At 52.8% G+C, this 13,663-nt stretch overlaps 6 protein-coding genes across 6 annotated transcripts; 3 read left to right on the forward strand and 3 right to left on the reverse strand.

Annotated features, from left to right (window-relative positions):
- Positions 1–129: 129 nt before the first annotated feature.
- On the reverse strand, positions 130–1,719 carry N7473_010448 (isocitrate dehydrogenase (NAD(+)) IDH2; the record flags this gene model as incomplete). The annotated part of the gene is made up of 6 exons (XM_057156387.1): positions 130–201; positions 261–980; positions 1,061–1,183; positions 1,245–1,331; positions 1,472–1,537; positions 1,633–1,719. 6 exons carry the CDS (start codon positions 1,717–1,719, stop codon positions 130–132), a joined length of 1,155 nt encoding a protein of 384 aa, XP_057005042.1.
- Positions 1,720–2,164: 445 nt separating this feature from the next.
- On the forward strand, positions 2,165–5,320 carry N7473_010449 (exocyst subunit SEC5; the record flags this gene model as incomplete). Its single annotated transcript, XM_057156388.1, has 2 exons — positions 2,165–4,534; positions 4,589–5,320. 2 exons carry the CDS (start codon positions 2,165–2,167, stop codon positions 5,318–5,320), a joined length of 3,102 nt encoding a protein of 1,033 aa, XP_057005043.1.
- Positions 5,321–5,488: 168 nt separating this feature from the next.
- On the reverse strand, positions 5,489–6,145 carry N7473_010450 (uncharacterized protein; the record flags this gene model as incomplete). The annotated part of the gene is made up of 2 exons (XM_057156389.1): positions 5,489–5,952; positions 6,016–6,145. 2 exons carry the CDS (start codon positions 6,143–6,145, stop codon positions 5,489–5,491), a joined length of 594 nt encoding a protein of 197 aa, XP_057005044.1.
- Positions 6,146–6,879: 734 nt separating this feature from the next.
- On the forward strand, positions 6,880–9,200 carry N7473_010451 (uncharacterized protein; the record flags this gene model as incomplete). The annotated part of the gene is made up of 2 exons (XM_057156390.1): positions 6,880–7,140; positions 7,245–9,200. The coding sequence occupies 2 exons, from the start codon at positions 6,880–6,882 to the stop codon at positions 9,198–9,200; spliced, it is 2,217 nt and encodes a 738-aa protein (XP_057005045.1).
- A 905-nt stretch (positions 9,201–10,105) lies between these two features.
- Positions 10,106–11,928, reverse strand: capA (adenylate cyclase-binding protein; the record flags this gene model as incomplete). The annotated part of the gene is made up of 4 exons (XM_057156391.1): positions 10,106–11,081; positions 11,137–11,438; positions 11,504–11,693; positions 11,882–11,928. The coding sequence occupies 4 exons, from the start codon at positions 11,926–11,928 to the stop codon at positions 10,106–10,108; spliced, it is 1,515 nt and encodes a 504-aa protein (XP_057005046.1).
- A 391-nt stretch (positions 11,929–12,319) lies between these two features.
- Positions 12,320–13,645, forward strand: N7473_010453 (ribokinase family protein; the record flags this gene model as incomplete). The annotated part of the gene is made up of 3 exons (XM_057156392.1): positions 12,320–12,398; positions 12,461–12,721; positions 12,780–13,645. The coding sequence occupies 3 exons, from the start codon at positions 12,320–12,322 to the stop codon at positions 13,643–13,645; spliced, it is 1,206 nt and encodes a 401-aa protein (XP_057005047.1).
- Positions 13,646–13,663: the final 18 nt, after the last annotated feature.

Genomic DNA, 13,663 nt, shown 5'->3' on the forward strand with positions numbered 1-13,663 from the left:
GGGAAACATAGGCGTAACCACAAAAAGGTATATTTCGATCGCTATAGGAAGTCTAAGGTCGTTCGAGAGGTACAGGAGAAAAAGATCAAAGGGGGGTCATAGTACAGAAAATCCAAGTAGCGACTTAGTTTACAGGCGCTTCATAATGGCATCGGCGTACTCGTGGGTCTTGGCCTTGCCACCAAGGTCACCAGTGAGGGTCTGAAAAGCGAATGTTAGCAACTGATTCTATACAAGATCAGATAAGGTTAAGAACATACCTTGCCCTCAGCCAGGGTGTCGAAGATAGCCTTCTGGATGCGGTTGGCGTGGTCGTGGAGACCCATGTGCTGCAGCATCATGATGGAAGACAGGAGCAGTGCAGTGGGGTTGGCAAGACCCTGGCCAGCAATGTCGGGGGCGGAACCGTGGACGGCCTCGAAGATGGAGCACTCGTCACCAATGTTACCGGAGGGGGTCAGACCAAGACCACCGATCAGACCGGCGCACATGTCGGACAGAATGTCACCGTACAGGTTGGGCATGACAAGAACCTTGTCGTTGTAAGGAGTGGGGTCGGTGACGATCTTCAGGCACGAGTTGTCCAGCAGCTCAGCGTCGAACTCGACATCGGGGAAATCCTTGGAGATGTCGCGGGCGGTGTTCAGGAACAGACCGTCGGACATCTTCATGATAGTGGCCTTGTGCACAACGCGGACCTTCTTCTTGTTGATGGACTCGGCGTACTGGAAGGCGAAGCGCAGAACGCGCTCGGAGGCCTCCTTGGTGATGAGCTTGATGCTCTGGACGACACCATCGACAACGACGTGCTCGATACCGGAGTATTCACCCTCGGTGTTCTCACGGATCAGGACAGTGTCGACACCGTCGTAGGGGGTCTTGTAGCCAGCAATGGAGCGGCAAGGACGAACGTTGGCGAACAAGTTGAAAGTGCGGCGCAGAGTAAGGTTCAGGGAAACGTGACCCTTACCAACGGGGGTCTAGAATAGTAGAAGAAAGCGATTAGCATCGCCAATGGTAGATATTGGTTTCGCCAAATGCGCGAAGACGAAAGACATACAGCCAGGGGACCCTTGAGCGCGACATAGTTCTTCTGGACGCTGCGGATAGCCTCGTCGGGGATGGCAGTCTTGCCGTCCTTCAGGATGGGAGTAACGTCGACGGACTCCCACTTGATAGGGGCCTATGATAAAATCTTAGTATCCCGATTGTATCGTCCAATCAATGTTGCGACAAGTCCTTACCTTAGCGGCCGCGAAGATGTCCTTGACCGACTGAGAGATCTCGGGGCCAATACCGTCACCCTCGATCAGAGTAACAGTGTACTTGCCCTATTATGCAAATAAAATTCGTCAGTATTACCGCGATCGCATGCCGTCTTTCGAGGTGGAAAATTTGTCCGTGGTGTTCAGCGCGCGGTTGGCGCCGGCACCAAGAGAAAAAACCCGCAGTGGCTGGGAACAACACGTACATCAGAGCCCTTCTGGCCCTTGAACTTGGCGACAGCGTCGTCGGGGGAAGAAGCGTAACCGCGCAGCTATAATTCGAATTGGAGGTCAGTTTAATTGATGTTCTTCAAGTGGGCGACTCGGCTTCGGTGGGCGAGAGGGGGATGCAGGTGGTGGACGGTACCTGCGACACGGGGGTGACGAAGCTGGGGGCCATGCGGGCTGACCGCAGGCACTGGCGAGCAGCAGAGAAGTTTCTGGCGGCGAGCATCGTGAACTGATCCCGACAATCGGCTTTTTTGGGGGGAAGGTGATGGTGGGGAGAAGGAAGAGAGAAGTGAAAAGGGACGAAAGAATCGAGTTTCTCGGCGCCGCCCCGATCCGACCGGGCTGGCAGACCGCATTGGTGGTTTGATGGTCCCCCGGCTACCCGAAAGTCCACTTCGTTGCTGGTCATTGGTCTTCGGCGACACCACCTGGCACCCACTGTCTTTGGAGCTTCATACTACTACATACACCAGTTACTCCGCCAGCTGCCATTGACCATCACCATACACGCAAATCTGCGATTCCAGCTTCTGCGGATCTCTTCGCCTGCAGTCTCCTGCAGGAGGCTCCAAGCAGTGGCCTCTCCCCTCCACCCCGGACCGTGACTCCGGAACAACCCCCCTCCATTTCGATTCGTCCCGTCTCCACCAGCATATCAACAAGCCATCATGTCCGACCTTGATGTCGCGAGCCATTACAACTTGCCCTCGGAGTTCCCTGATGAATGGCCAGCGGCGCTGGACGAGGCCGACCAGTCCGAGCAGGAGCCCGCCCAACAATCCAAGTCGCGCGCCCGCAAGTCGCGCTACTTTGCGCTAGAGCGCACTCCTAGTGACTGGCGGAATAACTTTGGGTCTCGTAGAGGGAAAGATGCCAGAGAGAATACGCAGAATGACGAACCGGATCCACTAGGAGGGAGTGACAGTATTCTCCGCACTCTCAAGAGCCGTGGGATACGACTTGAGGATGACGGGGGTAAACGGTCTCGGTTCCTCCTTTCATCAACATCCTTCTCGCCTGCTCTATTCCTCTCTCAAGTCCATCATGATGCTTCGATCGAATCGCTCGTAGCTGGCCTGGACAATCTGTCGAATTCCATCGACGAGAAGTCAGCGTCGCTGAAGGTACTGGTGGAGGCGAACTTTGAGCGCTTCGTCCGCGCCAAAGCAACTATTGACAGCGTATACACGGAGATGAGAGATCAGGGAGCAACAACGGAGCAAGCCTTAGCACCCCGCCGATCAGGACACTTCCGCAATTATTCAGGTCAGCATCGGAGCATATCGCCTGCTCCGATAGTAACAAGGGGACCCAAGAAGAACGCACTGACTAAGGAGAGTGAATATGGTATGAAGGGCATTCGAGGCCCTCTGGTGGAAGCTTCAGTGAAAGCTGAGGAAGTCTGGGGTCCTGCGCTTGGAGGACGTGACCGGGAGCAGATGCTCAAGTCGGTTGTGGAGACCATGGAGAAGAACCGCGATGTTTACGAGATCGGAAGTCACTTGTCCAAGTCCATCCAACAGCGCGATTATGATTCTGTCTTTGAAGAGTATACCAAGGCTCGGACACTAGCAAACCGGGCGAAGAACATCGTGGAGCAGGCCTCCAGCGCCCAACGACAATTGTCTGATCACGAAACGCACACGATCTTGGCCATGGGTCGAATGTGGATGGATGTTGATCAACAGATTCAAAACTTCAAGCGGGATCTTTGGAGACGATTGAGTGACGCACCCACTACTTCCACCACCAGTACAGCATCCGGTCCTGTGGAGGAGCACATGGAGCTGATCGGAGCATTGTTGGAATTGGGTGTCGACAACAACCCTATTTGGACCTGGCTTCTCAGCCGCTACGAGTTCCTTAAGACTAAGATAACATCATTCTGTGATCGATGCAAGGTGGAGATTGAGATTTTGCGGCGAAGGCTCGCGGGAGGAGAGAAACCAGCGCCCCAGGCCACTGCATCTTATCTGCGTCTAGCTCCTCGAGATGGTTCGGCGGAGATACCCGAGCGACTAGACACGGATCAAGTTATTGAGCTCTGGGATTGTGTTCAAGCATTCTTAACTCGGCTCTTATCATCGCAGAGTGGACTTTTAGGTGAAGTGCTTGACTTCTGGGAGGTAGCACAATCTTTCATCGATGGCAGCCGCCAAAGACTTCTTCCCGTCGGCTTCGAGGGCGAGAGCCGCAAACACCACCGACTTACACCTGCAAATGTGACGCAACTTGAGGGAGGCATTGTGGAGCTGGTCAACCTCATTCGAGAGAATGTCTTGTCTCTTTTCAATGAGCCTCCGATGGAGGACATCTCCCTTCTCTCCTCTCCCATTCCGCCGAGTCCAACAAGCCCGGCCTCGCGGGGTGTCACTCCTACCGAGTCTAGATTCAAACTGGACCCTAAGAACCTGCCTATTCTAGCTCCTAAGAAAGGAGAGCATTGGGAAGGCTATGCATTTTGGCCGCCCTATTCCAATTCTCTCAGCGGTGTCCACTATCTCAGCAAGTTCCTCATCATTCTAGGCACGGCTGCCAGTGAGATGGCGGCCCTGGGCCCTGTTGCTAGTGCCGGACCAACAAATGATCAACTGAAGTCTCTTGTCAGCATTGCCCGAGAGCGTTCTGCTCGCGTCGCATGCTCTGCGTGGAGCAAGGACGCGGAAATTTGCAAGATGTTAGAGGACTGGACTCGCGACTCGGAGAAGCGCGATCTCACCAAGATGCCTTGCTTATTTGTGGCCTTTGAGAGCGCTATCCTTGGAGGCATGCAGAAGATTCTCTATATTTCCGAGGCTATGGCGAAATCGGGCTCTATCGACGTTGTGACCCAACCGCCTGCCAAGTTGCTTCAGCTGGTACGAGCGCAATTTGTGTCTAGTGTCTATAAGGCACTAAGCGGACTGGTCGAGAACGCAGAACGACTCGCGCTTTCGGAGGAGAACGAATGGGTCCTATCTAGGCCGCTCATAGCCAGCCAAGCAGTCGATGCGGCTCTGTCGGTCCTTACTGCAGACTCCGTCGATTCCCGCAACAGGGTGAGTGTCAACGTATCGTGATAATTTTAAGGGTTCAGTTTCTAACTTCAGCAGAATGTACGGATTCTCCTCACACTTTCAAACCTCAAGGCCCTTCAGGCCGAATATGTGCCGCAGTTGATCGCCAATTTTGAGACATCGTTCTCAGTCAAGTTGACGGAAGAGGGCAAAACTGTTCGAGATGTCCTGAAGCAAATCGAAGATCGACTCTTCCAGTCATACACCAAGCCAACTATTGCCACCTTGAACGAAACCATCACTACAGGAATTGCCGCCTCAGACTGGGTGCCTTCCACCGATCGCCCAGATCAAGTTCGCCCTTACGTCTACAGCACCATGCTGACTCTGGTGCTGGTGCATACGGAGATCTCGACGACTATCCCGTCCACAGTCTCACAGAGCTCCAGTCGCTCATCGCCAAATGCTCCATCCTCGTTGCTGGCCACGATTCTGACGCACCTCCTAGTGGAAGTGTCCTCGTCCTTGCTTGCAGCGTTCCGCTCTCGTCCCACTTTCTCCCTGGCCGCCTTGATGCAAGCCACGTTGGACACTGAGTTCATCGCGCAGACCTTATCCCAGTATTCAACCGATGAAGCATCCAACATTCAGAGTCAAATCTACGTGGAACTGGATCGTCGAACTACCAACGAGGCTCGCACGAAACTCCAAGCCGAACTGGGAGAGATGCGTGTCGTGCTTAAACGCCTACGGGATCGGACGAAGGGCGAGTTTGCCTGCTTTAAGAAGCCCCGAAGCGGTGGCTCCAAGCCCTCCACTTCGACATAGCATAGCCGTATGTACATAGTTCAACGGGGAAACCTCATATAATATGAAGCGTTCATGAATTCTTTGCTCACAAATCGAATATAGTATAAGTAACAATCGGGTATCACAACTTTTTGGGTTTGCCGTAGCCCTCTTTCCACCGAGATCAATATCTCCCTTGTTCACCTTTTATTGACCAACCATGCGCTGCACCCGACTCAGCAGCACATTACTCTCTCGTCCCAGGCGCCTCTTCCCAAATTGATCCGGTCGCTTAGCCCGCGTCATTGCCTCGCGATCCTTCTGTTTCGCCTCGATAGCTCTTTGCCGCGCCTCGGCAGCCTGTTTCCGCTTCTCCGCAACCTCAATCTCTTTGGAAAACGCCGAAGGCTTGGGTCTCCGCTCTCTTCTGTCGCGGGGGCGACGTTCTGGTCGCGGCGCAGGTTCGGGCGCGGGCTCTGGCTCGTTCATCATTGCGATACGGTCAGGGTGTAGTTCCAGTGAAGCTGGTTCGGGCTTGTCTTCGGTATTTTCTTCTTCGGCCGTGGTGAAGATGGGCTTTGATGTGTTGGTGGCGAGTTCTTGGGCTTTGATCTTGGCGTAGGCTTTCTTAACTTTGGCCTTTTGGATCAGGTCCGACTTGATTTTTTGGGCTGTTAAGAGTTATTTGATTAGACTGGTGTATCCTTCAATATGTATAGTGAATAGCGACTCACTCTTGCGCCGATATGTGCCATCGGGGAGGTTTGCAGGGCCGACACTGAAACCCTTGCGCTTCTTGAAGGCGGGCTCTGCTCGTGATTCGGAGGGCTTCTTCTCGCCATCGCGAGTTCGAATAGGAGGCATGTTGTTTCGATACCGGCCTGGGATCCTTGTATATGGCTGGGGGTTTCGTTTGTTGGTAAATGGGTTGTTGCAGGTGTTGCAGTTGGAGAAAGAAAAAAACGCGGCCAACCGCGGCCGAGCGCCGAGAAAAAGTTGACTACTAGGTAAGGTCTGGATTTCCCCCACGCAAGACGGAGCTAATAGTTACCAGCACTTGATTATGTAGGTAAGAAAACACAATAAAAACAAGATTGGATATAATTTATTGTATTATATTTCGAGTTCTTGCTTGGTTAATACTTTTCTCTCACCCAAAACTTAGACCAAATTGTTTGGATGAAACAAAGGCCGCCATCGAAAAAAGGAAACCCGAAAACTACTCGCCGATGAATCATCGGAGACCCACGACTGGGAACCTCAGATGACATCTTCTTATCTTTCCTCGCTTTCCCGGACTCCTCCTCCGACACTCTCTTTCTTCTCCATGATAATACTCGCCAGTATATCTTAAGCCGATATTTGTACTTTGTACCACTATATATTCTCTGTCCGAAGTACCTTATTCGTGCTTGCCAAATCATCCCATCCCGCGAAACTATTGAACGTATACCCGCTCATCTGCACCACACCGCATCCCCCAATCCACCCCACCGCGGCACTGTCGGCCTGATCTCAAGAATACTCGCCACGTCGGGGGCCTCCTGCAATGTTCGACTCGCCGGTTCAGCCCTCATAGTCTGCCCAGCCTCGCCAGCATGCCCCTCTTTCACGATCCGGATCGACGGGCCCAGCACCGCTGGTCGGGTGACCATAACGAGCCGGAACAGCCAGCCCCAGGGTACCCTCGAGATCAGGCAGTCCAAGACGACGATCGTGAACGTTGTATTACAGAGCCAACTGGGAGGGCTATAGATTCACCATCTACAGAGGATTTCTCGCCCAAGTTCTGGGCTAACGACCGGCGGGCGATCATAAACCGAATTAAAGAGTCATCGCCTTGGAGATCGCAATATCAGGTATGTCGGGCTGCTATTGGGCTGAGATAATACTTCTGGTTCTTTATCTGGAGGTCTTCTTGGGTAGAACTACCTTCTTGTTCTTAAGCTAACCAAGTATGAAGCCGCAAAACACCCACACTGGCGAATCCTATATGCCTTATAGTTCTATCCCGCCCCCTAACTCGCAAGCCGACGAGCAGGTAGTAGAGCAGGTCTCACCAAACCAACAAAACACTGAAGAACTAGGCTCGCCAGCCGAAATACAGCGTCCTAGATCGGCGTTACACTCCGGTGACTTTAGGGAAGGCTCCCCGCACCACCCTGGGGAACAATCACCTCAAGCACGCTTTGTGGAACCAAGCCCGTCTTCGCCATTTCCCCGCCTCGGCACGTCTCCTAACACTCCGTGGTTTGGAGCAGCCGTTTTTCAGAGCAACCAGAGACAGCCCAATTTCTTTCACGAGCGTCGTGAAGCAGAACATCCTATACAGACACGATCCAGAGCACCGTCACTCGGATCGTTCTCGTCGAGCTATGTTCTTAAGGCTCCGACAAGCCCTCTGGTCTACCAAGCAAATAACACCGATCTCGATTTTTCGCCTCGGGTTGATTCAGCCGAGTCACTAGGGCCACTTGAAAGGGCTAATCGACGCCGGACCTTGCCTCCAGAGACCTTCAGGCATTTGCACTCCACGCCGCCCAACTTGCGGTCGGTTAATATCGGTACTCCGTATTCGCAAGGAAGACAAGATGGAATGTTTCAACCGCATCATTCCCCTCGTCGATCCCTTTCCTCGGCATACAGCCTCCAACTTGCTTCTACGGCGATTCCGCCTGCATTTCGAGCGCGGAGACCTTCTCTTGCCTCGGAGATCTCTCCCAAAGCTCATGCACCGATGGTCGGATCGTACGAGGAGTCTATCCTGCGTGGGCGAATGTCTATGAACCCATCTAAGCCGTTAGACTTCACGGCTCAAATTGGTGTTCTAGGAAAAGGCAAATGCAAAGGACATCTTAGATGCCCTCCCCATGTGACAGTCCCTTTCCCGGCCGTCTTTTACAGCTACCCGACGTCGGGTAGTGGCCGTTCGATCGCGGACGATAGCCCCAGTCCCTACGTCGGGCAGATCGATTTGGAGAATTCGCTGCCCAAGGATGAATCTAGCACGACCCGGCGTCGCAAACGGCATTTCAGCCCGTCCAAGGCCCCTGAGGAAATCGACTTGAACGAGACGGGTGCTCAGCGAGCCCCAGACATCGACTCCAGGCGCCGTCGGGAGAAGAAGAACCGCAGAGCGGAATCTCCCAGATGCCCCCCCGGTGGGAGCTATCGAATTCCTCAACAGGGTCAGCTGCAAATCATTATCAAGAACCCGCACAAGACAGCCGTAAAGCTGTTCCTTGTTCCGTATGACCTCAGCGACATGGAACCCGGCACGAAGACGTTCATTCGGCAAAGAAGTTACTCGGCTGGTCCGATAATTGACATGCCCCTGAGCGTTCGCAAAAACTACGGGACTGATCGACCGGAAGCGTCGTTGAACACCACAGAAGATCCGCAGGATAAGCCAATCCTGCGGTATCTTGTCCATCTAAACATCTGTTGCCCGTCTCGGGGCCGCTTCTACCTACACTCCAGTATTCGGGTTGTCTTCGCAAACAGAGTGCCCGACGGCAAGGAGAAGCTCCGCAACGAGATTCAACTACCAGAACCTCGATACAGCCCGTATAAACCTGTCCGTGAAAATCATCTGTCCACTTCTGCTGGTGCTCGACTTGCGATCGAGAAAGCATCTCGCCGACGGAGCGCCGGTCAAGGTGGGTTCCCACACTACATGTCGTCGCCGAGTGACGCCCCTCTACATTGGGATGTAGCCGAGCCAGTGGGTGCTATGGGCCCTTCGCAGACATCCTATCAGTCTGACACTGTATACAACAAGCTCAACAGAGGCGATGCTGGCTACGGCGGCTACCCTTACGCCTCTAGCCAGAACGGCTCTGAAAACGGTGAGAGTTTGCTTGCCAAGCGGCTTCGTGGGCTGGATGTCCACAAACACGAGGCCTTTGACAATAACTGAGCCGACTCCTGGAGTGAATTCTCAACCTCAGTCGGCAGCATAGGTCTCGATGTGTCATCGTTCGTCTCTGATTACAGCTGTTCGCAAGTTGAAAGCCGACTGTGTGACCGAACACCAAAGTCTCACTTTACTGTCGGTGTAATGATCGAATTTCGTATTTTCTATCTGTTTTAGCATTGACATTTGTCCATTTCTTTTGGTGATTGATCACAACGAGAGACGGCCGTGCCGGTCTGTAGCAAGGTTGATCGCATTAACTAACCATACCCATACAGCAGCCACAGGCCCCCGTGAGAGATACTTCATCTGCAGGCGCAGATGCCGGCTATTGTCTTCTCACGTGGAACCTGGTATCCCATTTTCGCAGTCATTTCATTTTTTTTTTTTCGGTTTCATTGTGTCAGGGTAGGCCTGGCGCTTGGGTCCGCACTGTATATACCCCTGTTCTATCTTTCATTTGACCATCAAGCACATAATTTCCCATTTTTCTTGGACATGCCAGACGGCTTAGATCGATGGTTTTATTTTTTTTGGTGATGCTCTTCCGTGGCGCTGTTCACAGGACTTGAAGTACTATTGGCTCAGTTTGTCTTTCCTTCGTTGCATCTCCTTTGTCAGGTGTTTGGACGTTTACTATAGCAGATAGTCACAGAAAATTTTGAAAAATATGGAAATGAAGATCATTACTCGGGAGATAGATTGATGGGTAGGTATGAGTATGGCAGATCTGTATTCTTGCAATATATCTACAAAAGACGCTAGGTACAGCAAGCAAAGATTAGAAAAGATCCAAAGGGAGAACAGAATCCTACCAGAGATAATATCCGGTAGGTATAAGTGAGTCCAAACCGAACCATTTTCGGAAATCGGCCAGATCACTCGCGCAGGCAACCTCTACAGCAGGCTTAGCCAGCGTGCTCAACGATCTCGTTGACCAGGACACCGTTCTTAACATAGCTCTTGATCTGTTCAGGGATGGGGCATTCCTTGGTATCATCGTCGGTGCCCTCCTTCGGGGGAAGCATAATGTTGACGGCGCTGCACTTGCTAGTGAAGACCTCAGTGGCAAGGCTCTGTTGGCCCAGGTAGATAGTAGCACCATCGACCTGATCCAGGAGAGCAGTCGGGACAGTACCATCAATCTGCAGAGCGAATTTGGGCGACTTGATGACATCCAAGCTGCTGACCAAGGAGTCGACAATGATAGAGAGACCAGTGCAGTTGTCAATGGCGATGGCGTTGGCCTTGCCGGAGACCTTGACGATACACTTGTTGCAGCGGGTGATGAGGATGGACTGATTTTGCTGCGCGGAGACCTCAATGATCTCATCGGAGCCTTCGAAGTTCTCAATCAACCACTTGTTTCCTTCCAGATCCTTGCGTGGTGGCTTGCGGGAGCGCATGCTCTCTGGCTTGGGCTTCTTGCTCGGTGCCGGGGACTTGCCCCGAGGAGAGCCAGAGCCGTCTGACACAACGGAGCCGGCACGCAGGCTGGGGTTCTTGTGTGTCATCTGCGACTTATCGACCTTGCGAAGCCCAGATGTGATCTGTTCGCCTTGGTTGAGCTGGTCAAACACAGCGGCCATGTCGGGAGCAGGAGCAGATGGCGCAGGCGCGGGAGGAATACCAGGAGGAGGGGGAGGAGGCGGAGGTGGGACGCCGCCAGGGATTTTGAGAGACGGAACAGGAGGGGGAGGGGGAGGAGGAACAGCGCCGCCAGCTGGGGCAGAGCCGCGCTTGATCTCTTTCAAAGCATCCAGCGCACTGAGACCAGATTCGTTGTTCCAGGTCAGGCCCTTAGGGTAGTGCTTCTTGAGATAGGCCGAAAGGGCCTTGAAGTTCTGGTAGTATGCTTGGATGTACTCAACGTGTGTTCGGTCCCTGCAAAAAGAATGTCAGCCACTGATCCATATATGTACTTCATGGACAGTCATACTTCTCCTTGTATTCCTTGAGCACCTTGTTGCCGTAATATTCAATACCACCAATCATCTCAGAAACGAACTCCGCAGGCTTGGTCTCGAAGAACCAACCCAGCGCAACAATACCCTCCGCAACGGCGCTCAGGTGGTTGAACAGCGGTGACGCACGGTTCGACTCCTTGATGTTGTTGATGCTGTCTGAGGCCTTGTGCAATTCGGTCATGAGCTCTGGAGGAGGCACATCGGGCTTCTTGGCTTTTGTCGAGACATAGAGGAATGTACGCTCGGCCTGGAAGGCTTGCAGAACTGCTTTCGACTATTGGTTGTATGCGTTAGCCATGGGGAGCTTTTCGAGCCATGCTGTTGGCATCGGATTCTCACCTGCTCTGCAACAAGACCGCCAACCTTCTCGCCCAAGCTCACAAAGTTTTGGACATCACCCTTGATCAATGCGTCGAAGTCTTGGATTTGCGGGGGGAACTTGCGGCGCAGCAGGGGGTGCCGGGGGAGGAGGAGCAGGCTTGGGAGGTTCGGGAGTGGCAGGCGCAGCTGCAGAAGGACTGCCCATGCCCTTAGTTATGTTGGGGTCATCCAGGGACATAGCCATGTCCTCCAAGCGTGAGGTCGCCGCCTCGAGCCTATATCATCACTCCTTCGTTAGCATGGCCTGCGCTAATATCGTTGCACGACTTGGACAAGATTGAAAGAAAAAGCCAAACGGACAAGGACCTTGCAGCTACCAACAAGAATCATACATACCGCTTGATGAGGGTGGTGAAATTATGCATATGGCCGCCGCTCGCCATGTTAGGCAACACGTTGCTTGAAGAAGTCGGAAAGGGGACGAAACGAGCTTGACGAATGGGAACGAATCACTTGATTCCGGAAAGGGGATCAGAAAGACAGACGATCCGGCAGTTGTCAGTCCTTTGCAATCCACAAGACGCTCAATGGTGGGAGTGTCAAAAGGGTTAAAGTTGATTTGGAGTCTGGCTGGAGCTCCTGAAGCCGCAGCCCCGGGACCCGCAACAGTACGTTACGTTGGGGTGTACCGAGTGCAATGACGTCGCTGGGTATCTTTGGTATTTCCAATACATAAATGTTCACAACCCTTAACCATCCCGATTGACTAGTTAGAAGTAACTCCGCTACTGTCTACTGTTCCTTCGTGTACAGCCATTGAGTCTCGATTCCCTGATGAGCATGGCTGAGCCTATTTTGGCCATAGCCCAACCGGGCGAGGTTGAATTCTGCACTTTGGGAATGTTCATTCTCGGTATGCTTATCTTTTCTCTTGATGCCCCGCGGCCCAGATGCTCACAGTGCATTGCCGCGCAGATGACATTGAGTTCGGTGGTTCCAGGCCAGCTGTCAAGAATATACTTGGAGGTGCAGCTTCATTTGCTGTCATTGGTGCTCGCTTGGTCGCAGGATCTGCCCATGCACGATCTGTTAGTTGGATTGTCGATGTTGGCTCCGACTTTCCACCCGAGACACTGGCTGTTATCCAGTCCTGGGGCACCGATTGTGTCATCAGAAAGGACCATGGCAGACTAACAACTAGGGCATGGAACGGATATCATCCAGATGAGAAGCGAGGTTGGTTGAAAGTCTCATACTGACTGTCGGAGAATCATGACTGACAGAAGAGATATAGATTTCAAATACCTAACGCCAAAGTTGAGACTAGAGCCCTACATGCTATCAGAGACACAAGTGTGGTCACGTACATTTCATATGGTCTGCTCTTCATCTCGCTGCATCTCTATCGTGGACGATATATTACGGCGGCGGGACGAGCTACGCCAGGCAGGCCAAGCCCCCTCCACGGAGCATGCGTCTACTCGGCCCATCTTTGTCTGGGAGCCAGTGCCAGATCTTTGCACACCAGAAGAGCAAGAGAAGTTCTTGGCCGCTAACAAAGTTGTGGATGTGGTCAGTCCCAATCATCAGGAATTAGGTATGATGTTTGACCAGCCTGGGTGGTCCGAAGAGAGCAAGGAAGGCCAGCAACTCGTCCAAAGAATTCTCGCCTCTGGAATTGGCCCGAATGGTGACGGTTGCCTTGTCATCAGAGCGGGCAAGGAAGGAAGCTACGCATTTTCAAGAACCCAAAAGTTGTGGCTACCCGCCTATCATCAACCAGAGACTTCCGGTGCTACGGCCGTTGTCGACCCAACAGGCGCAGGCAATTCTTTCCTCGGCGCATTGGCTCAGGGATTGGTGACCGCCGGGCGTGAACCATTCAATATCATTGAATCTATCCTTTCAGCTTCTCAGGACTGGAGAGAATCTCTCGACGGATGGGGAGTCCGTCGCAATCTGCCCATGGCCCTGATTTGTGCTACTATTGCTGCAGGATTCGTGGTTGAACAGATTGGTGTGCCGCAGATCTCTGTGGCAGAGACTGGGGGAAAGGAATTGTGGAATCAGTCTGAATTCACGGAACGAGTCCGCCTGTACACGCAGCGATTATTTAGGACATTAGACGAGTCTCCTCAGAGACACCTATTGACCAATTGATCAAATGGTCCATTAAGG

This window comes from Penicillium subrubescens (genome assembly GCF_028828155.1).
Source record: "Penicillium subrubescens strain IBT 31985 chromosome Unknown utg000007l_segment0_segment0, whole genome shotgun sequence".
Lineage (NCBI taxonomy): Eukaryota > Fungi > Ascomycota > Eurotiomycetes > Eurotiales > Aspergillaceae > Penicillium > Penicillium subrubescens.